General features: G+C 35.6%; 1 protein-coding gene across 1 annotated transcript; it reads left to right on the top strand.

The window, feature by feature from the left end:
- The first annotated feature begins 3,163 nt into the window (after window positions 1–3,163).
- On the top strand, window positions 3,164–5,918 carry LOC129794264 (chymotrypsin-2-like). The gene is made up of 5 exons (XM_055835033.1): window positions 3,164–3,240; window positions 3,331–3,401; window positions 4,626–4,976; window positions 5,042–5,188; window positions 5,565–5,918. Exons 1-5 carry the CDS (start codon window positions 3,195–3,197, stop codon window positions 5,730–5,732), a joined length of 783 nt encoding a protein of 260 aa, XP_055691008.1. The 5' UTR covers window positions 3,164–3,194; the 3' UTR covers window positions 5,733–5,918.
- The last annotated feature ends 20,075 nt before the right edge of the window (window positions 5,919–25,993 follow it).

Genomic DNA, 25,993 nt, shown 5'->3' on the forward strand with positions numbered 1-25,993 from the left:
GGATTTTTCTTGCTCAGAGCAAGGCTGAGTAAACCTATTTGGGGATTATTTGTAAGAAATAACAAGCCAAAATTCGATCAATTGTTGCATTGCAAAGGGAACCAATACTAATTTTATTAGCTTAATAATGTTTGTTGTTAAAGGCTTTCGATGTTCGTCAGAGAAAATTCCCGCTCACCCAAGGTAAAGCAGCAATTTAAGCCAAAGTTTTTTACATAAATTACATGATTTTTTTCTTGAACAATAAATCAAAATGAATAAATGTAATAAATGAATGAATAAATGTGTCCTTTCAGCCACTGAAGAAGGTCCCGCTATTAGGCTCGAAAGCTTTGGTTTAAATTGCTTCTTTTCATTGAGTGAGCGGGAATTTCCTATGACGAACACCGGAAGCCTTTAACAACAAATCTATGTCAGAAAAGAAAAGGAAATAGCTTAATAATGTTTTTAAAATAAAATTAATAAAATTGTTGAAAAGAAAAAATAATTTATTAATCTATTCCTAACTAACTCATTTAGATTTGCCTTGAATTCAAAAAGAGAGAAAACTGACTTTCAAAGAAAAATTTAATTTTCTTTTTCTTTTTCTTCGACATAAATGTTATGAAAAGCTTTCATATAATATGTTTAAGTTTATCTATTTTCTTTTCCATAAAGTCAAAACAGAATTTTTAATTAAAAAATAATCTTTTAACGTGAAACTTTATAAACTTGATCAATGTTGGGATTTCATTAAAATAAATTGCCCATAATAAAAAATTGCAATTCTAATTCATTTAGCAATTTAGATGATCTAACCATACGCTATTCCCCTTTTATTTTATCTCAACTCTCTGACATACACACAAAATTTGGCCGTTCGCCAAGATCAATAAATGACCTCCGTATATGTCTCACCTGGTGGCTAGGATAGATGAAAAATTTTCCAGCCACTCGGAACAACTTCATATTCATACTGTTCGCAAAATAGCGGCTCGGAGGCTGCAATAGAGAAACTTATATGTTGACCCACCCACCCTCCCCTTTAGTCTCATTAAAAAATGACCCGAGTGCATCGACATAACAACATTTTGCATCTCCGAGTTTTGCTATTAATGGTACTTTATGAGATGATATATAGGTATATACATTTTATTTACGTCATATACATTGCACGGGATGCTATTGAGTAGACCTGTGTTCTATCTGCAAGCTTTTGAGGGTTTGTTGAGCTCCTCCGGCGAGACGATATAATGGCAAAAGTTGGGTCAGTAATTCACGTGAATTCACCTGCTTCCTCCCCCACTTGCATTATACAAACTTTTGCAAAACATAAGGCTTCGCAGTTGTATTTTCACTCCAAATTTAATTCAATTAGACTTATTACACACATTCAACTCTTACACAGATGATTTAAGGACTTTGGATAATGCGCTTTCAATTTAATTAAACTAAAAGCAACTCTATGCTCCCTCGGGAAACGCGAAAACTTCGTTAGGAGAGTGAAGTTCAAAAAGCGACAAAAGTTCAATGAAATGTGTCTCTGATGGGTGTACTAAAATTGTAGGGGAAGGTGTTTCGAAGTAAAGGAATGATACAATAATTATGGAAACTTTTCGCGAATAAATTGCAGAATAAATAAAAAAAAAATCAATTTAACTAATTTATGATAAAAAAGTCATTTCTAAAAACTAAAAATAAATATATTTAAATTTACTCAATATTAGTCATATTTTTAGAATCTTTTGTTAGAATTTTAATTAAAAAATTGTTTTAAAATTCACCCTGTTAAAAAACACTGTTATTTTTTTTTAAATCTGTTTCATTTATAATAGCCAACTTTAGTTTTTATTTTAAATTAAAAAGTATACAAAAAATAAAATCAAAATAAATCTACATATAGGGTTAGAACTGAAGTATGCGCGGTGAAGGAATTCGGATTTTCAGTTAGAATTTTTATAGGCACATTGTAGGGCCTGAGGTGGTATGCAAATTGTTCCAGAAGTCAATTTGTAAATAAACGCCTGACATCCGACGCTCAGCGAAGAAAAATTCTAAAATTTTTCGCGTCAATCTTTCTAAATAAAATTCTTTAAACCAAAATATTCTAAACCTTAAAATTCTATCAAAGAAAAGTCCTTAATATTCGTTATCCCCTTTCGAGGGCGTCTCTAACGTTGATAATAATAGGTCTTATGCATTTGTAAGAAGTCTTTAAAGAACTCTTTCAAGAAAACTATAAGTGGTAAGAAAATACTTTTATAATCCTCCTTTAAAATCATTTAATACGACAAATATTGAAACAAACAGCGACTTAGGCAAAAAAATATATTCATTCAGGTTGTTAAAAACCTTAATTCAAGACGCAAAAAAATTAGATTTTAAATTAAATAAAACCTTTTATTCACCCTGTTCTTATTTTTCGTTATAATTCAAACAATCAAAATAATATCATTTCCTTCCAATATAATCGTTTCAGGATTTTATTTTATTTATCCTGCTCTACAGGAAATTTGTCAAGGATTGAGAAAAGAATAAAAGGATCTAAGCTAAAATGCTACCAATGACTCACTGCAGTAATAATGAGGGGTGGAATAGCCCTTTCCCGATTCAGATGTGTCTAAATTATCCAGAGGGGCGAAGCATGGTTCCACCCCTGATTCAACCCTCTGTGCTGTAGCTGATGGTGCAGTAATTGCAAGGGGTGGCTCTTTGCTATGGTTAACGTCTGTGAATTTTTATGGCGAGTTTTGGGAACAAAAAAACAGCTGAAATTGCTCTTGTGATATGAATTTAAATTCTAGAGCTTTCGGCAAAGAGCTTTTGTATGTGTCTGGGCTTAATGATACAGCAGTGTTGGTGACGAAGAAATTAATTCACACACCCATCAAAATGTTTGCTCAACACGTTGAACAGGGTGCATAAGATGTAAAAGAAGAAACATGAAAGGTGTGGGATCCAGGTAGATATGTTTTTCCGCTTTGATTATCATCTGCGTTTCCGATACGTCTACATTTGGGGGGAGTCTACTGACGAACCTTCAACTTTAATTACGGTGGCACCTGATAAGGGTCACGCTATCGTGTTTAGGAACATTTCGATATGGGGACCTTATCAGTTCCTTTTTTATGTCAAATGAATGGGTATAAATGCCCATAGGGAGGAAGTAACTGCCTTTAGTGTATACCAGTTGGTTCCCATACCCACTTTCTTCGATGCGTCCTTTACTTCTGGTTGCGATCTTCATTGGACTTGGATTAGGTGAATAAAGTGCTTCACATTAAATCATCCTTTTTTTTGGGATTAATCACGTGCTAAGGCCTCTTGTGTGTGCTTTTTCCAACTTTTCAGGAGCTCCTCCTGTCATCGAGAATTATGTGGTGAACGGTTCTGATGCACTCGCTGCGGAATTCCCATACATGGTGAGTACTTCGCGCCTTGAGTCCCACTTGGGAAACGCGGGAAAGACGAAAGAAAGTTTCTCCCTGTGCATGCCTTTCCGGAGAATTTTCAAGAAATATATTTCATACTTGATTTTCGTGAGTCAAAAGTGTGAGGGGGGGGGGCAAATTAAAAGTTTCTCCTTTTTGGCAAAATGCAATGGAAAACTTTTCACGTCGCCAATGCGGCTATCATCATTTCTGGCGCTAATTGAACTAATTGCCTTTTCCTATGGTCTTGTTGCGACAAAAGATATCTCTTCGCCGATACTTATCATGTAACCGGTGCGATATGGGGTATGTTGCTCCCTTATCTTTCACACGCTTCCGTGGCTTCAAGGATACTTCATCGCACACAAATTGTTTATTCAATCTTCTTGCAAATTGTAGATATGCTCTTTGCGATTGGAAATTCATTAACCCCGCGCGCAAGAAAGATACTTTGTAGGAAAATTTTCCATTGCTTACCTTTCGTGTGAAAATAAACTTGTGGAAAAGTTGAATGAACAGTCGGTGAAATGAAATCAAATTGGAATTCGAAAAACTATGGGAGATAGGAAAATCAATATTTAGGTTTTGAAGCTTTTTCTGAAATAAATAAAAGCTTTGTATATTTTATTGATCTTTTATTTAGAAAAAATCATAATGGACGTTTTTCTAAATTATTTGATCATGAAGGATAAATTTGATTTTTAAATTATTTTTCAAATATGAGAAATATTTCTTTTTATTTATTTCTTTAATTAAAAAGAAAACATTTTTTAGGGGAGAATAAATTTAATTTTTGAATTGATTTTTAAATATGAAAAATATTTCTTTTTAATTTATTTTTTACTAAAAAACATTTTTAGGAGAGAATTGGGTAAAATATGTATTTTTTTAAATGATTTCTTTGTAGCATTTTTTTTAAATAATTTTTTTATAAAATAAAAAGTTTTAATAAGTAGGCGGGTTACGACATTCAGTAGTTGGTTTCTAAAAAAACGCATTCGATGTTTCGAAGGCTTTTTCCCTGTTCATCAGGTCTGCAAGGTTTCCTTCCAATTTTGTTTTATTTTTATGCTTTCGAATCAAAGATATTTTGATTTTTTTTCATAATTCGAATAATTAAAAAGTAAAGGAATATGAGTTTGGAAGTTGAAGGACTTTAAATACATTTTAAAGGTTAAATAAAATTATTTAAAATGAAATTTTAATTCTTTGTAGGTTTCTTTGAGAACAAGATCAGGAACACATACTTGCGGAGCAACAATAATTGCAAATAGTTGGCTTCTTACGGCGGCGCATTGCTTTGTATCGCGCAATCCGGACGACTACACAATTCAATATGGGACAAACGTGATCTCCAAGGATGGGGATTCCGTGATGCGCATCCGGAGAATCATCTGCCACGATGGGTACGATGACAATAATCAATTCATCCACGACATTGCTCTCATCGAACTGGAGCAGCCACTCGAATTCGATGCTTTTGTGGACTCAGTCCGGCTCCCCAGTGCCTTCGTCTTTACACAGGGCGGACAAGAGGCACAATTGGTGGGTTGGGGCCTCAATGCGGTGAGTGGGTGTGAAATTTCAAATCTGTCGAACCAATTCAAATTTTCCCCTCATCGTCCATACAGACCGTCGGTGGTGTCATTCAGACGCATTTGCAGAAGGTGGACTTGGAGACGATGACCGATGACGAATGCAGAAAGCTCCACTTTGACAAGATTCACACCACAAACATCTGTGCGGGTGTCAAAGGGGGCGGCAAGGGGCAGTGCACGGTGAGTGTTCAAATTGATTTATGGTTCATTGGTGTAGCTCCATTAAAAAGCAAAAAGCTTCCACACAAAAGCTTTTTCAACAAAATCATTTATGTGTTATTGAGCTTTTTTATTGCTTTTATCGATTTTTTTTATGAGGTTTAGAAATCATAATTTATATGTATTTATTTGAATTTTTAATATTTTGTAGCATTTTTTACTCCAATCTCCCCTATATGATGATTTTTTTTCAAGTGTAATGGTTAACTTTTCCAATTTATTTAATGATTATTGATTATTTTTTTCTCATTATCATGGTATTTACATTTAAAATTAATTTTTGCTTGATTGTTCAAAAATAAATTATGATGGAAGTTGTAATTTAATTTATTTACAGGGTGACTCTGGTGGCCCACTCCTCTTGAACGGCATCCAAGTGGGAATTGTGTCCTGGAGCGTAAAGCCATGCACCATCGCCCCATACCCGGGGGTTTTCACTGAGGTTTCGCACTACATCGATTGGATACGCCTACATAGCGGCTTGACACTGATGGAAGGGAAATAGCCCGTGATAATCTCGAGTGATGTACGTCATCGAATTCCAGAAGAAAAGACTCAATGAGTTTGCAGAACCCACCTCCCTCATTTACTGCACTCGCCAATAGATTTTACATTTTTTGCAAGAAATACTTTGTTACAATGCGTGTTCGTTTTTTGAATGAAAGAAAAAAATAAAGAAAATTCCGTACAATTTTCAAATTTCCTTTTGTACTCATTCTTCAGGATGGCATATGTAGGAAAAGCTCCGTGTGAGGAAAGCAATATCTTGTGTAGAGAATTCGATTCTGAAAGCTTCATCTAAGCATTAAATTGCATTTCTCCTACATTCATAGCTGGAGCTTCCTCTGTGTGATCACACACACGATACATGTGAGGAAATCGATGTCACGTCCTCAGTTTCACACACAGCGAGAGCTTATAGCCGGGGGCATGTTTGCAATATAAATTGCAGCTTTCACTATGTTTCTCCCTCGGCTCCGCGTGATTCAGGCTCTATTTGGCACAAATAACTCAATGCTCCGGGGTGGTTGGGGATACAACAACAAGATGAGGAACTATGCTGCCCTTTTCAAAATCAATCCCCATTCAGTGCGTGAGATAATTGAAGTAGAAGAAAAGCTTTCAAGATTTAGCTTTCTCCATTCCATTCTCGAGAGAATTCTTGAGAGAATCTCCGAGTGAATAAAACGTTCGAAAGAATGCGAAAGTTTGAGTCTTTGTTGAAAGGATTAGAAGGATGCACAAGGGAAGACAAGATGAGAAAAGAGCTGGTTGAAGGAGAAAAATGCATTCCAACCGAATGGTAGGTTAGGATTTAGATGGTAAAAGGAAAAATTGCAGCATAATAGTGAAAATTTAAATTACAATTCAAATTATTGCCTGTAGGAAGAGCCTATAAATTCGTTCTAAATTATGTAAGTTATTAAAGTTCCTCTCACAGGGTGATTTATGTAAGTTTTAATGTGTAACGAAACTCAGAACTCACTTTCTTGTCCCAAAATTCTCTATAATGATGCATTTTAGCATATTACATAAAGACTCAATGAACGATGGATACATATTTCCCCTCCCATGAGTGAGAGAAAACTATATTACAACCCATATTGAGGCTACAGACAAACTACTACCCCAACCCTATCCACTTTGGCCCTACTATGGTATGTCAAAGGGTAGCAGCTCCCAGAAGCGCCAAGAGAGACAAGTCGAGTGTGAGAGTTTGCAGCAACAAATCGCATTAATTGTAATTACGACAATATGCAATGTTGAGCTCAATTTAGTGCAAAAGAGCAAACACGGAGCTACGGTATGAACAATAACTTGGATAGTGTGTTCCCCATGAGAATCAAATATCCAATTAGGAATGATGTCACTTTTTGTAATTTGCAACACCCCGCACCATCTCCTACCTCTATTCCATTGAAAATCAATGTATACATACATATATGCAATTTCCAATTTCCTATGAGATTTGTCTTAACTCTGGTATATTTAAGGGACTGTCTGGTAAAGATTGGAGGAAGATAAATTAAGAACTTGATTGAGATGAAAATAAATTCAAAGGAGTTCATGCACAGGCCATGTAAAAATTTCCTATATTTCAAATAAATCTCAAGATTTCTCCTTTTTTTCAAATTTCAAAAAAAAAGCTTCTCGCTCTTTATTTTTACCGGAAAATGTGGCAGATGGTGCAATAGAAAAGTAAATTATAGTCTACAATAGATTGGAAGTCTTTCCAAAAGGGTATTCAACGCATTCAAAGGCCCTTAATTAATAAAAATTGCACGAATATAAAAAAAATAGAAAATTCTCTATCCACAAAGGTGCAGCATTACGAATTTCCTTCCCTATGAGCTTTCCATTCTCCTGTTGTTGTCTTTTACTGTTTTTGTTAATGTGTGAAACTTAACTTTACGATACTTCTTCAAATACTTTCAACTTCTCCGCATCCTTATTGCGGGGGTGTTGTTAGCTTTTCCAGGGAAGGTTAAACAGAGTGGAGCTGTTAAAATAAATATTTGATTTTGAAGCAATTCTTGAGGGGAATTCAATTAAAGTTAAAGTTATTGAGTAATGCCAAAGAGTGTGTAAATGTTTCAATATATAAACTGTATTAAAATTCTTCTTCAGGGAATTTTTAAATCTTTCTTGGTAGCAGCAGGTGAGAGAAAAGAAAAGCCAAAACTATGCTCTGTTAAAAAAATCGTTACTTTCTGTCTGATTTTTAGTGATGAAGCAATAATCACGCGGAAAATTATCTTGTAGATTTTCACACTGTCAAGCAAAAATTGTATCACGTATTTTATTAAAAAGTCTGAATTTTTCACTGACACGACAGCGCATTTTGTATTTCGCTGACAAGCAATTGGTGTGGAAATTCATCCATCCTTTAAACATTTCTCTTATTATTTTTTTTTATTCTTTGATATTTAATGGCGCAAGTTTGCTATTTCCGAGGAAAAACAAAGTAAGGAAAATTAATTTTACAAGTAAATGAAAGATATTTTTAAGGCCATTTTAAATTGTTAAAGATAGATACAAAGATCTTAAAAAAATCGTGATTTATTTGAATTTTATGAACGTTCTGATTTAATTAAAATTTATTGAGAAAAATTGTTTTAATTTTTAGAATATCTTTTAGTCAGTAGCTTTATCTACAAGTTTATTATTAAAGCTTTTTACATGACATTTAAGAGCTTTAGCATATCATTTCATATTAATGGATTAATTGCGACAAATTAATACATTTTTGAATTATTAATTTTTCATCCAAATCCCCGTGTAATGCGCCTTATATCCTGATCTATCCCTTCCAATCGAATCCCAATAGATTCCCTATATATTTATACCTACATACATATTAAAAGGAGTCTCAGGAGGGACTTCTGAAGGGTACTTAATCGTCCATGGAGAGCAACAGAGTTGTGACATTAATGAATACTCCCTGTGGATATTGTAAATGTTCCTCCTGTGGGAAATTCTGATGAGAAAATTGCTCTGAAAATCCATTGAAAATCCCCACAGTGGTCTACGGAGCATAAAGAAAGAAAAAAACTCTTTCCGAAAGAACTTCCCCAAAAGTTCGCGAATGTCACAGAAAAGGGAATTAAGGAAAATAGGAATTTTATTATTATACCTCCCCGTTCGACAAAAGTGGGAATTCACTGTCCCCACAGAGTGCGGGAAAAAAAGTCTTTTCGCGTAAGGGAAATCCCAAAGAGCTTGATTTTTTTTCACCGTACATGATTCTTGTTATACATACATTTACCATTTTCCATAGGCATTCATGCACATTATCTCGTACAACCCCTTCAGCGGAGCTTCATTCGCAGACTATATGAGTGGAATACAACCCTTTTTTGCAAAAAAAAAGGAATTTTTTTTCTGTCATTGAATGAGAAAGAAAGTGTGGCAAAAGTGTCTGCGAAAGCTACACGGTTGTGGAGGTTGATTGAAAAAGCTCGGTGAGTTAAAAGCTTTCAAGGAGGGGTATGTGTTGAACATGAATGGGAGGAAAAAAAATTGAAAATGTCAATGGGCAAATTGACTGCTGGAATGTATGCCTCCAAGGCTGGTTGAGCAATCTAAGTCATATTGAATATTTTAGCCTCTCAAGAGGATATTTTGGGTATTTCTTTATTCGCCCACCTACGTAGCAAAGAGAAAAAAATGACAAAAATTGAGAAAAATAGGGCTGAGAATTTGTAATGAAAATAAGATTGGAATATTGAGAAAAAAACTCCTACGCTACCTAAATAAACGCGAATATCACCGATAGGTTTCCACCTACCCTTATGCGTGAAACTCATGATGGGAAAAGCTGCCTTTTTGTATCGATGCAGTGACATTTTGTAGGGGGAAAATATCAGGCAAAGTGTAAGCTTTTGCAAATTCTCATGAAAGGCATACAATTCACTACACGAAGCATTTATCATGGGGCTGTAAACCACGTTTTATTTGCCAAAATAATGACCCAGAGCGGATGATTTACATTTTTACGATCGTCCGCAAATCAAATTCATTTAATTTCAGAATAAAATTTACACGCATTCCATGCAATCGAAATTTGATGTGCACAAAAGGACGAGATGTTTCAAATTAAATTGTTCCTAATTCTCAAGGATATTTCCCGTAATTCCCAACAAATTGTTTACTTAACTTAATCCTTCTTCTAAGAAAGAAAATTGATTTTGCATCGGATTTTTCTTGAAAGGAAAGCTTTTGGAAAAAAGAGCCATTTATTTGTTGCTTTTCTTTGGAAAGCTTTTGATTTTTGACACAGTAAAAAGCTCCAAATTATATACATTTTTCAGTTGAAAATGTAACGAAAGTTTAACTTTTATTTTTAAATTAAATTTCTATTAGAGCCTATAATAAAAAGAAATTGAGGAATTCTAGGAACAGAATGACTTTAAAGTCGTAGAAAAAAATCCGGAAATTCTTTAAAATAATTTAAAATTAAACCACAAAATTATCTAAATGAAAAATTTCATTAAAATGGGCAAAGATGAATCTCGCAAAATTGGGAAAATTCGATGGAAATCTCCTTGATTGACATATTTGGAAGCGGAAATTGGGTGCAGTGCAATTACACGTGAGTTTGTGGCTCACACATTCCCAACTTCCGGCGGCGTCTGGCCACAATTTGTGGCAATCATGTGAGGTTACATCGGGGGTTTGGTACAGCAAAAAAAAAGTTATATCGTCCCCCTCATTCATTTCAAGTCACCGCAAAGGTGAATAAGCTTGACAAGATCTTTTCATCTGTCGCACAAAGTCCGTACAAAAAAGTGGAAATTACGAATGAATAGGGGTTGAGATTTCATTTGAGATACGAATTCCATGCCATTCTCTACAATATATATTTCAGCATTACACAAAAAGGAAAAATCCTCAAAGAGTTGAACACAGCCTCTCCTCTCCCAACCCCAAAAAGAATCTTCCGCTGGTGATTTTGCTTTTTTGCATTTCATCCCTGAATGCAATTTGAAGCATCACCCACTTGTGAACGTGCAAGGTTTTTTAGAAAATAAAAAAAAGAGAGAAGAATTTCCCCCTGATGAAAGGAAATGTCTCCGTGTATGGTATATATGGGGCACAACAAGACTTTTCCAGTTCACAGCATCCAAATGGAAATTTATTATAATTTCCCAGGATGGCAACATAAAGCACCGCTACAAGAGAATGACGCGATGATACAAAAAAAAAACCTCGTGGTGCTCTCTGAAGAAAGTTAAGACCTTCTTTACCGGTAAGTACAGAAGAAATTGCTGCACTGTGTCACCCATAAATTCCCATCATCTCTGCGGAGAACCATAGCCGTGCACCATAGCACTTTTTATCCATTCGCCTGGAGGTTCTCTCGTGCGGGTAAAGTTTTTTGCAACTTTTGATGCTTTTCTATTTTGACGGAATTACCCCCATTTTCTCCTCTGGATTGCAAAGTTATCATCCCTTCTGACACTTGGTTGCACCTCCCCATGTAGCGTAGCGAATAAGGAAAATTATAATACTAAAATTGCACAAAATGTAAGAAAAGATGTTTTCATGTCTACTTAAGTTATTTATATTCATTTCACTTTGTATTAAAAATGAAAAATAAAATACTAAACTAACGTGACGTCTTTTGTTGCTTTATTTTTTATGGTTTTAAAATATCTTTAATAAAATTAACAGTGGGGCTCCGTAGTGTATTCAAGAGTGTAGCATTTTATGTACCTACATACATACATAGTTCGTAAACTGGATAATGTAGTAATTTAAGCAAACCGTAAACTCTGTTCTAAATTATTTTGTGAAATGTCTTAAAAAAATTTTTAAGAAATGGTAAATTAGTTTTTTGAAATACTCTTGAAACATCAGCGTGAATGTTTTATGTTCTGAGAGAAGCAAAAGAACACCAATGACGTTATTATGTACAATTTTGGGCAAATATTTTACAACTTTTATTAATCAATTTCAAAGAAAAAAAATAGTAAATCTGATTGGCAATTACTAATTAAATAATTTTCTTTTTATTATAAATTCTTTTTCTTCAATTTAGGTAAAGTTTCACGACAGCTGGGCCGTTGTACGGCTACCCATTGTGGAAATGAACAAGTCTCAAGACGATGAAACCATATAACATAAATAATATTATGTACAAGGCCACAGTGCTGTGAGGATTCATGCATAATGTGCAAATTATGTACCATTTCCTCATCAATTTGTATAATAATTCGTATAAATTCCTTTGACTCACATTTATTGTGAACTGTATGGGTATTGGGGGAGCTCCCATAGAGCGCTGGTGCCAATTATAAAGTATTTAAATGTTGAAATTGCAATTTCCACATTTGTCCGACTATTGATTTTGAATTAAATGTGCATAGGGCGTGAGACGCAACCAAACCCACCTCGTCACCTATTTTGTCACGCTCAAATGCACGATGACGAGTATTTGGACGGGTGGGCAAATTAAAAACTCTTTAATCTTATAATCCTTCCCCCATCCTCGCTATATATATGCATTTGCTATGTATATATGGGAGTACATAGGGTGTGTAGTATTATTTACTTGCTTTTTGTAATGGTGTAAAATATTCGGCAGGTCGGCCCGACTGACCATCGATTGTATGGCGTGTTGATGGACGAACACACTCCAATCGGTTGCGCATTATTATCGATTCGGTCACCCATCCCACCCCCAACCTATCAGCCTATGCGAATGTCTCTCTCATACACGGGATGTTGGAATGCACCCCGCCAGAATTTCGATCTGTGTGACCCAGATTTCCAATTCCGACTGCATCTATCCGTGTACCAAAGAGCGAAGCTTCGGCCTGGGCGCTGGCTTTTGATGAATTTGCCATGTGTGTGGGTGGATGAAACGAAGAGAAATACCCAATTCCACTTCAGTGAGCACTTTGCGTCTGTCTCCACATCATTTCACCTCTATAACCATTCGCATACTCCCTAGCTGGTGGACATGTAATAATATATATCAGAATTTGGTTCCTCTTTTTCTGCCCCCGCCCACCACCCACCCTCTTTACTAAAATTTCCATGAATTTCCCAAAAGATAACACTAAAATAGGCAAATGGGAGCTGACTAAAAGAGAAGCGAGGGACAAAATGAGCGAGATAATTGGGGGCACCCAGGATCTCAATGAGTGGCTTCAAGAGAGGACAAAATGAGGAGCAATTAAACAAGAATTTTGTGAATAGACATAAATTTCCAATGCTTAAGATGTGAAATTGTTTAAATCCGTTTATACAACTTTTAGTTTATATGAATGCTTAATTTTCGTATACTCAACGTAGATATAGTTCGTTGTGAAATAATACATCTAATGAGTCTCATTAGTTCTCAAAGATATATGGACTTAATTAATAGAGATTCTCTGTATTTGTTATCAAGAAATAAAACTTAAAATATCGAAGGAGAATGCAACACGTAAAATCTGAAGGAAAATGGGAAGAGCGGGAAAAACTCAATTGCAAGAAAAATTGTTTTTGATCTGTTTGTAAAAAATTAGGCCAGCCGGGTAAAATTTTTCTACAGTATTTTATTACACGTCAAGTAAAAAAATCATTTTCCGTGTAATATATCGATCTTTATCATATTTAACGATACTTTGAATTATATTTTTACTTCTGAATTAAATAGATTAAGCTTTTGTACTTAATACAGAATCATAGAGTATTTAAATGTAAAATAATATTCAAAGATTTCATCAGTTCAGTTCTGAAAATTTATGAACATAATATTAATTATATATGCTGGAAAATCAATATGAGAAAGCCTTTGTCCAAAATAATTGTTATGTACGTACATATTCAGTGTTAAACATATGAAGAGGCAGATATATAGTTTTTGGGGTGACATCCTTGTTGAAAGTCCTCGTCCGTATGGCGCTTACTCTGTCGCAAGACATCAACTACAACTTTCAATGAATTCCGAATATAAAATCAATGGCTTGGAAAACACTTCTTGATCACTTCCGCTTTCACATTTCCCACCCACGGTGCTTTTCAATAAATCCCACCCCCAACTGTGGGTGTGGTGTGTGCGGAAAAATGAGGATTTCCATCCTCATGCCCGGTTAAATTCCCATCCCAATGGTGCTTTAGGAGGAGTCTTTTAGCTGAACGAAAGACGGAAGTGTTGCAGAAACTGAATGATGGTCCGGACTGTGAGTGTATTATATTATGTATATTTATGTACTCTTACTATGCTATGGTTGTTGGAGGATTTCTCAGCGGGAGATTTTTTAATATTGCACGGCATTTCACGGCACTTTGTGGAAAATTTCCCTGAACTCCCGCACCATCCAACCATTTTATTGCATTGAATTTACTTTTAATAAATGCTACAGTCGCAATTTATATTTTCTCGCAACTCGCACCACTTTGCCATGGGATTCTGAGCCTCAATCTTCATCAGGATAATTGAAAGGAGAAAAAAGCGAGGTATATAGCAGCAACAGGGTGTGAGGGTGGAGCACAAGAAGAAACGAATCTCCAATTCCATGCGATAATCATGAATAATTTTATTTTTTTTCCTCATCTTCCTTTTCCTTTCCACCCCGAATGGTGAAAGTTCCACTCACATTCTCGCGTGCAAAAGCTCCGACTTTTCCGGGCAGATTTCTTTTAGTGAATTTGTGCAAGAATTTGCCCAACACCCCGTACGTGACCATTTTTGCTGGGGAAATTTTCTCTCATGATATTTTCATGCACCCAAACCCGCTTACAAGAATATCGAAGGAACTTCTTATCTCCGCCTTTTCTTTCCCACATTTTCCCCGAGGCCATGTTTAGTCGTTTCAAGGAGCATATGTGGAAGGTGCAACAAGTTCCAATGGTATGCTCTATATAATAGGAAAAGCTACCCAAAGAATACTGATGGGTAATACCGGCAGGGAGAGTTTAACAAACTTTCCACAAACTAAATTCCAGTGAATTTTCTTTCCTCTGGACATGCTTTCACGAATTAAATCTACTTCCCCACACTTTTCTTATATTATATGGATTTTGATTGCCAATTTGGAATAAATTGCAAAAGATTTCTGGACACGAAGAACTCTAAGAACGATTACTTTTGCCAATTAATTGTGGAGGAATTTAATGAATTTTGCACGGATTGCGGAAAGTATGAGAATACACTGAGAGAAAAATGATATAATGAATTTTCCTTAAAAGAAAAAAAGGATTACAAAAGATTTAGAATAGAATAAAATGTACAGAAATAGAATTTCTCGGACCAAATAAATTAATATCGTTTAACTAGGTGTCTGGTGCAGTGTTTCTTATACTCTTTCAGCTAAAACATCCTCCGTCATATCCTCTAACAAACATCCTCAGCATCCAGGAAAAAAGGTTGAAAAAAATTCCATCACAGTGCTGAATATTTGATGATTCTTTCTTTCGCAAAAAGAAGAGAACAACATACAATGCATTCCCAACATATCGGAGATCAATGTCCGGGAGATAGCAAAAATATTTTCCTCGTGTGAAATGTTTTCCAATCCATCCGCAACTGACACTCAAAGTTACCCTTTGAGGGAGACTTTCTGTGAGTGCCGACAGTTGCAGATATGATTTTTCACAATTCCAACCCCCTCGCGTTTAAGCACAAAAGGAGCTGCCTGCAGGAATCTGTGAATCGGATTTCACAACGGAGGTGGGTGTAGTATATGTACGTTTTTTCTTGCATCCGCCTCAGGGAGTAATTATTCTCATGCAGACAGATGTCTCGACAATGCAGAAAATCACAAGCGAGACACAAGAGATTTGCAATTGCAAGAAGCTGAGGGGTTGGAAAAAAAACTTATATTGTGTTTTAAAGAGAACCCGTGAATTCTAAGCATTTCTCACACCTTCCGCATGATTTTATGCCTTTGTAAGTTGAAAGAGAAGTTGGAAAAAATTCCCTTTTCGAGACAATGTCATGTCAGAGAAAGAGAGGAGGGAATTCAAGATCAGTTGAAATGGCAAAATTTTCTTTTTTTTGTGCACTGTTTCTTCTACGTTTAACAAATTTTTAATTATATACACGATATTATTCTTTCTTCTCAAAAAATGTAATAAAAGATATAATTAAAGAATTCTTTTTTTTTTTCAATTTTCACATAAAAAAATGATTTTTTTATCTATTGATCAACGTAATTTCTTTACAAATCATTTAATCTTAAATTCTTCATTCTTAAACAATTTTCTTCAACAATCTTTTTTCCAGCAACTAAAATACTCACCATGATATTCAGGTGTAAATAATAGTAAATAATTTAGTAAATTGAGCGCATATGTAGGGCAAATTGGTCACACGCCTCACCAGCACATACAGGAGGTTTTCTACTAATGGACATCGTAAACAGAAAACCACGAGCATGGTGGACAGAAAGAGCGAGAGTGCTGTTAATGTCAATTTAGGGAGTAACCGCAGAATAATTTAATGTATATATAAACATAATTTTAAAGTAAATATGCTTTGTATAAATTTTTAATGTTGCGCTGCCCATTCCCTCGTGAGAAGTGCAACGCGGGGATAATTTTGAATCTGTCGGGGGTTGAATCCACACACAGCCGCACTCACTAAAATTACTTTCTCCCCAAGAATGGGAGGGGGGTGGTAGTGTGTGGTGGCATGGTGTTCAGGAAGTAATCCATTGAGAGTTGCTGGCTCCGAGGCTTGTGCACTTACACTTCTGTGCTGAATAAAATTCACCTGTGGTGTTATTTATGTTGAAAATAAATAACACACACACACATACCACCACCCCCACCTTGCTCGCAGGAGAATCTCTTTTAGCATATTAAACCCCCGCAATTTTTTTCCAGAGCCGTGTGCTGAGAAAATGAGCGAGAATTTGCGGCAGTGGGAGCCGAGGGGGTGTTATGCTTCATTGCAAATTGCTCAACGTCATTCCATGGGCACGGAGGGTGCGAGACTTTTCCTTTCATAATTCTTTCCGAGCGGTTCATCTTTCTGCAAAATTTATATATCAGTCCACAAAGAACGGGGAATACACCTTGTGTTAATTGAACCCGTAACCGAATGAAATGTTGCAGAGGGTGCCAAAGTGGGAGCTCCTTAGTCTTGCTGTATTTTCCTCCATAAAGGGTGTATTGGAATTCATTCCTCAAGCTAATTTCTAAATTAGGAAACTTTAAAATAAATTTGCATTCTCTCCAATTGCATGTTTTCTCATTAAAAAGTTTTAAGAAATAACTTATCTTGAAGAAAAGTAATTCAATTTAAAAAAAAATTAGAAAAGCCCCAAGGAATCATCCTGTAAGATTTAAGTCGAAGTAAGAAATTTCCAAGGAAAATGATTTTCTCTCTTGGGTCACCGCAGCTTCATTCCCTCGTCGGACAATGTTATATACTCGTGGTTTTGCTGTGGTGCTGGATGAGGGTGAGCAAAACATGCAATCATCTTTCAATTTTCCATCGCACAAATAAAATTACATTGCCAGCACAAAATGGGATCAAAGTGCAATTTATATTTTTTTATTAAAAATATTTTGCAGAAAATAAAAGTTTCACGGAAAATTTTAAACGAGAAATACGAATGGAAAACTTAATCTGTGTAAAAAAAAACTGAAGGGAAATTGGGAAAAATATTTTTTACAAGTTCATATTTTTTTTACAATGTTGCGCCATTATTGAGAGTGATGGCACTAAGGAAAATTTGCGACAAATTTTATTAAATCAATAAAAAAATCTTTAATTTTTGATAACCTTTAGATATTTTTATTGGTTTCACTCTGACAGTTTAACATCAAAGCTCAGACGCTTGAAAAACGTAAAAGGGATTAGCCTAAATCGCTAAAATAAATTAATAAATAGAAATATAAAAATTAAAATATACCGAAATTTTTACTGGTGTTTCATTTTCCCAGGATAATAAGTTTAAATTTCAATATCTCAATTAAGGGATGGTCACGTTATTTTGGAAACTCGGGGACTTTCAAGGGCGATTTTCAAGCCAATTTTTAAACCAAAAATTCAAAATTTGCTTGTACTCTCGTTAAATGGCCAAATAATGATAAGAATTCAGTAATTTCGATTTAGAAAATAAATTTTTGTGCTCAAAAAAATTATTTGAAATTCTCACATTTTGGCCATTTTGTTCCTGTAGAGTTTCCAAAATAACGTGACCATCCCTTATTTACTTGATTTTTTATTACAGTTTCATTCAAAGAGTTAACAATGAAAATATATTTTTCATAGGTAGCTAGTTGTTTTCATGAAAGGAATTTTTAAAATACAAAATCCTCTATTTTGATACTTTCAATAGTAATTCAAAAATAAAATGAATTCTGAATTACCGGAAAAATTCAAGGGAATATTAGTTCAGTTTTAAAATTTCCACACCATAAAAATCAATAAAAATTCATTCCACAATGTAAAATTTTCCAACTTCTACCAAAAAAAAAGCTCATTTTGTATCAAATTCTCTCATAATTGAGAATTTTACATTAAAAAAATATATTTACCTACGCAACGCATATTTGCTACATGTTTAAGTACCTGTAAAGTACAAAAAAATCAATTTGAAATAATTCCCAATTAAATTACCCCCACATACAGCTTTCGAGGAGACCCATTACGTGCTCATTTTCACCATCGACATCCCCCCTTTTGCTCGTGCTGTACCAACCCTCATACACAATTTTCCCAACTTTGCTATATAGGAAAATTTCATTGTCTCCTGGAGCCAACATTGCGCGCCTTATCGACATTCACCGCGTCTTCACACGCCGTGGCATTCAATCAATATTCCATCGGAACATTGAGAAGATCATTTCGGTGTGGCAAAGACACCCCAACTATACCCGCAACTTTGTCAATTCGTATGGTAAAGTGTCTTATCAGTCAACCCATTACCGTACCTCACTTCTCTCGTACGTTTATATAGGCTTCAGGGGGTGAGAAACTGCTCCACGTTTTTTTTTGCTTGTCACACCGCCTCAGGTTTAATTTTCCGCGAAATTTAACCTATAATTGCTTTAAGTGTGAATCACATTTGGGATTACACGCATTACATTGTTCCTTTGAATAGTTGGGAATGTTTCTAATAATTTTTATAAAAAATCTCTTGGGTTTGTTTAAATTTGTTTAAAAGCTTTGATACTTGTTCAACATATCAAGGCTGAAATATTCAAAGCTCACAGAAAGCTCACTATAGAAAACAAGTCTTTTTCATGTTAATTTAAGCTGCTTTAAAGAACAAAAGCTTTTTTAAGTGCCCTTTTACTAATTTAGAATCATATTAACCCCAATTGTAAATACATATAGTGAAAGCTTGTAGAGCTTTTGAAATAGCGAATAAAAAAATCAATGTTTGATGGACAAGCAGAAGGTTTTAGTTGCAGTTTAAATGAAATCTACCCCCTGATTGGCAGCATCAATTGTGAAAATATCCTTACACTATAGTGCCAGCTACTTCATAGACAATGAACCACCCCCTCCCCTCTGAGGGATGCGGAAATGAATGCCACGTACATGGTGTATTCCATGGGAAGCGCGCGAATCATCTTCTTCATGAATTTTCCACCTCAATTGCCCCGAAACCCTCATACATTGGTGGGAGTTTCACTCACCATTAAATGCTGTACGTGGCTCTTTGTCTGGGAGATAAACATCTCCATTCCCCACCCAAGATATTATATAGGTTTTGTCTTTTTTGGCACTAAAACGAATATCTGTGTCAAGCAAGTTGGGTGACATTACACAGAGATTTAATAATAATCCCTCTGACAATTTTGCCCGATGTCTCTGACACGAGAAGAAGGTCCCTCTTAAGTACTCAACTTGGCAAACAGCCTGTATAATTGATAGCATTTGCATACTGTTGAGCGATGGAAGAAAGCTTTTCGCATACAAAAGCACGAACGAGCCATGGATGGAATTTCAAGACAGTTAGACAAAAGTTTCATTTGAGCTTTCTTAATTCTATTCGAAAACCACATCTGAATTTATAAACGGAAGTTGTATGTACCTCGCTCTACCTAACACACCGTGTAAGCTCTTCACCTGCAACGTAAAGCTTTAATTTTTTTTGTGCATTAAAAATTTGTTTTCTTTGTGTTTTTCTCAGTGTAAGCTTTCCTTTTTCAAAATATTCCAGAGTGTTGCAAAATGAAGCCACGACATCAGTTTCGAGGTGGAAATGACTCCACATTAGCGACTCTGTGAGAGGGTGTTTTGATGGCAATGCGTTGTCTGCTTCTTTAGCAGTATATACCAATTTATTCCACAGAGAGTTCTCGCATTGCGAAAAGCTCATACATAAACATTTTCATAGCGGGAAGGATGCTTCCGTTTCCCAAATGATTATGTCGCCGCTGATGGGGTGATTTTTCCCATCAGCTTTTTTCCTTCTTCTTCTTCTCTACCATCTTCAGTAAAAGAGGGTCACTGGGGTATATGCGAATTCTCATCCCCCGTGGTCACTCTGCTGATGCTATGTATGTACCTACATATATGTTTGAATCCCAGACACTGTGGGATCGATGGAGAAGCGAGGAGTTTTGAAAGTCCAAAAAAAAGGGAGCACATCTCGCCCATTTTTGGCGACGAAGGACCAAATTGGACGAGGGACAATTGCTCAATTTGCGTAAAACGTGATTGTGACGGCTAATTTGATAAAGCTCCCGCCCCTATATGCACTTTCCATATTTTATTCACGTCCGCAAATTATTGTATGGCCCACCCCAATGGAAAACAACAAGCTCCAGGGCGTGTCGCAAACCCTCAAAGATTGTACCACACCTGCGTATCTATTGCTCAACATCTAATTGCATTAGTTCAGACGCGATTACCGCTGTCAATTAGTTTGTTTGTTGCTGTACGAAAACAACCATGATAACACAACAAGCACACTAATTGCAAAAGCTCTGTTCGTGTATTACCTACTAATGGTTAATAAATATTTTAATTCTTTTGACCTTTTAACCATGTAAACTTGTGTTTAATTAAATCTTTAATATTTAGAATTTAACATTCAATAATGCAAGAAAAATGTAAAGGAAAATTCTGAAAATTCCTCCCCATCCCTCTCCTACAATGTTGATGGAAATGAAATTATGCTCTATCAATAATGCTTAAAAATGCTTTTAAAAAAATAATATAGAACAAAGAAATAAAATTTAATTGAGCACACACAATGCACTCTTTCAAGCACATGCAATATTTATTTTTTATTGTATAATTTATTTATTTCTCTTCGCAAACCATTGGTTTTCGGAATATTTTTTTTAATTATAAATCAATACACGATTTTATTTATATTTAGGGGAGATTGGGGATTTTTGTGTAACTCTTTTACATTTTTTTTTAAATTTTGTTTTGGAGTGGAAAGGTGATTTCTTTGATATTATTTGTTTTAAGGGTTGAAAATTCAATTAGGAAGCTTTCCGTAAAATCTCGTAAAAGGGTGTTTGACCGTTTGATTCTTACTAAGACGCTTTTCCAGCTTTTCATTGAAATAATATTTTATTTTTGCAATTTCCGCCTTAAAATTAATAAGAATTTGTTATTTTAATTTTAAATATTACCAGAAAATTTTTTTAATGCCAAATCAGTTGCGGATTATTTAAACGTTCCAATTGCAAGTCTCTGAAAATAAAAAGACGTTCTGATTCTTATAGCATTGCTACATTGTCTGCTTGTGTGTAAATGGAGCAATATGTGTATTATATAGGGTAAAAAAAGCTGCATCAGAAGTTTATATATCATGCAGATGAAATTTCATTCACACTGATGGTATGTATGTATGTAGATCCAATGGGGGTATCTCATAGCACTCCAGCATCGTACTGAAGGATGAAGGACATGGAGGAAGCTGTGAAGTCCTATTGAATATTCATCAAACGCAATGAATTGGAAAACATCTCATCGTTTCTATAGTGACACTGTCAGCCTCCACACCGCCATTGCCCCACATACCCGCTATGGTATCCCATAAAATATGCATTACGTGTATCTGAGGCTTGGTAGTACATTATTTCTCACCCATATACATCCCCCAACATCGCCCCGTGTGTGTGCGCCTATCCAGGACCTGCGACACAAAATTTCTCCACTAATTTTCGTGAATGATGGTTTTTTTTTGGGGGAGAGTGATGAGAAAAAAAAAGCTCCAGAGAGCGTTTCATGAAAATAATCAAAAAGTTTGATCGAGTGACGGTGTTGAAAAATGTGTTTTGTACAACACAAAAGCGAATACACGTGAATGTCCAACTATTTGTTCATGTTTGCAAGACAATCAATTCATGAACAGAGCAAACAGCACACGAGGTTGATTTGGTTGGCTTTCACCTCAATTCCATCTGCAATGCGTTTTGTAGGTATATATGCTATGTACATTCACCTTTTGCAACAAACGGAGCTTTTGACTACTGTGTGTATACTTGAAAGGATTTGATTTTATTAGAATTGAAATACAAAACCTTTGAAGTCATACTCAATTTTGTCCAGCTAACTGACAACAAGTGTGTGTGTGTGCCTGAAATTAAATTACAAAGTCTTCATACGACAACATCAGCAGTAGTAGATAAACTGACGTAGTCATACTGAACGTTTATTAAAAAAAAATACATCACGTCATTTAAATTACTTTTTTAAAATCAATGCAAAGTACTCAGCATACCCAGCATACCCGGCATGATACCTATACAGCATTCAATAGCCTGGGTAATCCCCTGAAATCGCTTTGCTTTGCAAAAAGCTCTTTTATTTTTACTCGAGGAAAAAAAATCAATAAATAATTTTATTTCTTCTGCAGACAGTTCTTCCTGCTGGCAAACGGGTAATGAGAAGATGCTATTATTGCTTGCAATCAAGAAAATAAGAAGATGATGAGGAACTACACACACACAAAGGGAATGGACGAGACTAAAGAAGAGGAAATTAATTGTCAGCCACAGGGAAGCTTTTTCTTTCCACCTTATTTCGAAGGGTGGGACTCGCGGCAAGGGTAGAGAGAGAATTCTGAAGGGACCAAAAGCATATAAGCGCACAAGAATGTACTAATTACTGCGAAAATTACTATATATGTATATAGAGTCCCCAGGACTGTGGGGCGATTTTGCGACAGACAGGAAGTTGCGCATTGAGGGGGTGGGATAAAAACGCGAATACAGCAAGGAGAGCGATTTCGTCAATTTATACGCCCCATAAATTGCACAATTCGCTGCAGAATGTAAAATTGTGGAAGAAATGGTCCGATGGTTTTGATGAAGAGTGCCGGGAGGATGTGTCTGCCAGAAGAATGACGCCGGTTGACGTGTAATTGCATCGTCTGGTGCCCCCGAGTTAAGGGTGTCGTCTGGTTGAGCCCTTTTCGGCGCGTCTACTCCTTGCGTGTGGATTGCATGTGAAAAAGGAAGTTTTGAATATGCTCGCTCACAGAACCCCCTCACCCCCGATGTGTCAATATTTGCCCACTAGGGGCGGGTGAAAAGTGGAAAACTTATGGTGCTGAATTCACTTAAAATGTCATGGAGTTGCACTCACAGCATAACATGCCCCATAATTGCTGGGGGTGAAAGAGAGAGAGAGCTATGCGAAGAGCTTCAAAATTCCTCTGCAAATATTTATTCAACACCTCCTCGGCAGACACAGTGTGTGTGTATATCCTTTTCACAAATCCAGATTGTCGACGGAGCGTGCAATAAATTCGGAAAAGAGAATCTAATTGACCACCATTATCTCGAGTTTTCTTCTCTTCTTCCATGATAAAATTTCCCGCAAAAAGGAGCGAGCTTTCTCTTTTTTAGTATCAGCCTTTTTATTTTTATTGCAAATCTCTGTAATATTGATAAATTTCTGTATATCCGACAATTTGGGAAAGATTTGGATAAATTTTCTCAATAAAATTCTTCTTTTTTTTGTATACAAGATGGGGCGATTGAACTGATACTTTTCAGATAAAAGTTTACTTCTCCTTTAATAAATTTCATAAAATAGACTAGGAATGGTGGATAAAAAGAAGAAAGAATTGTAAATAATGGTTCTATATTTAATGAAATTTTAGTTAAAAAAATAAATTACTATGAGAATCCAGAAAAAAAAACTTTTAAGTTTTTGCTTCAAAATTGACTCAAAAATCGCTAAAAATACTCCTCAAATTTCCTTATTATCAAATCATCCCTTAATAGAAAAGAAACTTGAACTTTTTCTATAAATTAATTCTCAAAAAAAAAATCCTTCAGCTGCCTATCAAATGAAACTTGTGTGAGAAAATCACAAATGATGGGAATACGAGCAAAAAGAGTTAATAAGAAGTTGGTATAGATGAGTTTTTCCCTTCAACATGTGCTCCAAATGAGCCTACACCGACTTCTTATACAAGCTCTCTTCATCAATATGAAACCCCCCTTAGTAAATTGTCGGCATTCTATCATTTTTACTTCACTACATGCTTTGGTCTTTCTTGATTATCTCAAATTCTCAAGATTATTTCCTTCATTTCGGGGGATAAAAAGAACATTAAAGGTGAGCTGTCTCAATAAAAATTGATATTTGCTACTTAACGAGAGGAATTTCCAAGGCAACTATTATGTTGTATTGTGGATACAAATAAAGTATATAGCAACAAGTGCTCAGAATGATGAAAAGAACCTTTTGAGGGATTCAAGAGAATTTTTTTGTATGATTTGTTGTTTATCCAAAAGTTAAAGATGTGAGGAAAATCGTTGAAAGAAATATATTTCTGGCCAAATCCAAAATTTCAGCCCCATGACACGGTGTCAGGTTTCTGAGCAATTGCAGCAATTTCCTTCTAACAATATACACCCTCAATCCACCCCCAAAAAATACTCAATATACTCCTATTTCTTTACCACGAAATATCTCAGGTTTCATTAAATTTGCCACCATTTGCAGAGAGGCAATCTACGTGCGAGGATATACACATCGATTTGGGGAGGGAGGGGGGTGAGTGGGTGGTGGTTGAAATGGTGACAAGTCAGGGGGGGATGGGGGAGAAAAAAAATGATCCAATAGAATTGTGATTGAATAAAAAGTTATTTCACTCGTGAAGCCGTGTTGGATGGCGAAGGACGATATGGGGGTTGATGTGAAGAAAAATCCCCCTTGGGGCGTACAGTGAGTTTCTGGGGGGGCAGGGTGAGAGAAAAATGGAGTCGATGGATCCTCCACAGTGTGGAAGGCGAAACCCTTCAGCTGCAGACATACACACAATTTCTTTTGAGATATTATTATGGTGTACGAATGGGAGAATATTTTTCGTCTATCGCCTCAGTGACGTGTCATTTGTACGAGATTAGAGGCGTTTATTCAATATCCTGAAGCAATTTTCTCATGTTCCTTGTCAGATGCCATCGAGAAACCTTTTATGCCCTATCTCACTGTTTATTTATCATCATGCTCCGCCAGCCCTCGCGTGGTAGCCCACGGAGGTGGAAAAGACGCGCGTTACCCAAAGGCATCACATCAATTGCTTTCCCAGACAATTTTCTCACACACACACACACCGTTTCATAATGATGGAAGGAATTTTCCAAAAGAACACGTCTTGCCATTATCTCAAAGTGATTTTCTTCAACTTTTTAGCCCTTGAGCTTTTTTTTTCTTCAAGAGATAAAGAATCCAACATGTTTCATAACTTTTGAAAAATGATGAGATTTTCCTTCACATGTAAAAAGTTCAAAGTGCTGTTGGGGGTGAAACTAAAATTATCCACTAAAAAATATATCTATCGATTTAATTGAATTGTTTAGTTCAAAAAGGAATAAAAAAATCATTAAAAAAAATCCTTAAAAAGTAATTTAATAAATAAATTCTAAAAGTCAAAATCCTGCTTCTTATCTGCTTTTAAAATAATTTGAAGGAACATAAAAAAGCGTGGGAAGAAATAATATTCTTGATGAAAAAGCGATTTAATTCTCGTACATTATTTTCCCTGAATAAAAGAAAAGTCAATTGAAGTCATTTCTATTTTTTAACGTATCTTTGACTACCGCTAAAGAGATGAATGTCAACGAAGTGACTACATCAAAGGCAATATTAGTGGCTCATGGTGTATTTCAAAAGCAACCCAAAGTATTTCTGCACGATTTCCCATCTAAGCGTGTCTGTAAAGCATTTTAACTCTCCACCCATATACCAATTTTGAATGTCAAAGTGTAATTTCTGCTGCAGATTATTGGTGCGGACTGGAGCTTTGCGAAGCCATATATACCTCGGGAATGGAGCTTTTTGCAGAATCTCTTCGAGTGGATGCCAAACACTGTTGTAGCTTTTGCCATATACTT

Source organism: Lutzomyia longipalpis, chromosome 3 (genome assembly GCF_024334085.1).
Source record: "Lutzomyia longipalpis isolate SR_M1_2022 chromosome 3, ASM2433408v1".
NCBI lineage: Eukaryota > Metazoa > Arthropoda > Insecta > Diptera > Psychodidae > Lutzomyia > Lutzomyia longipalpis.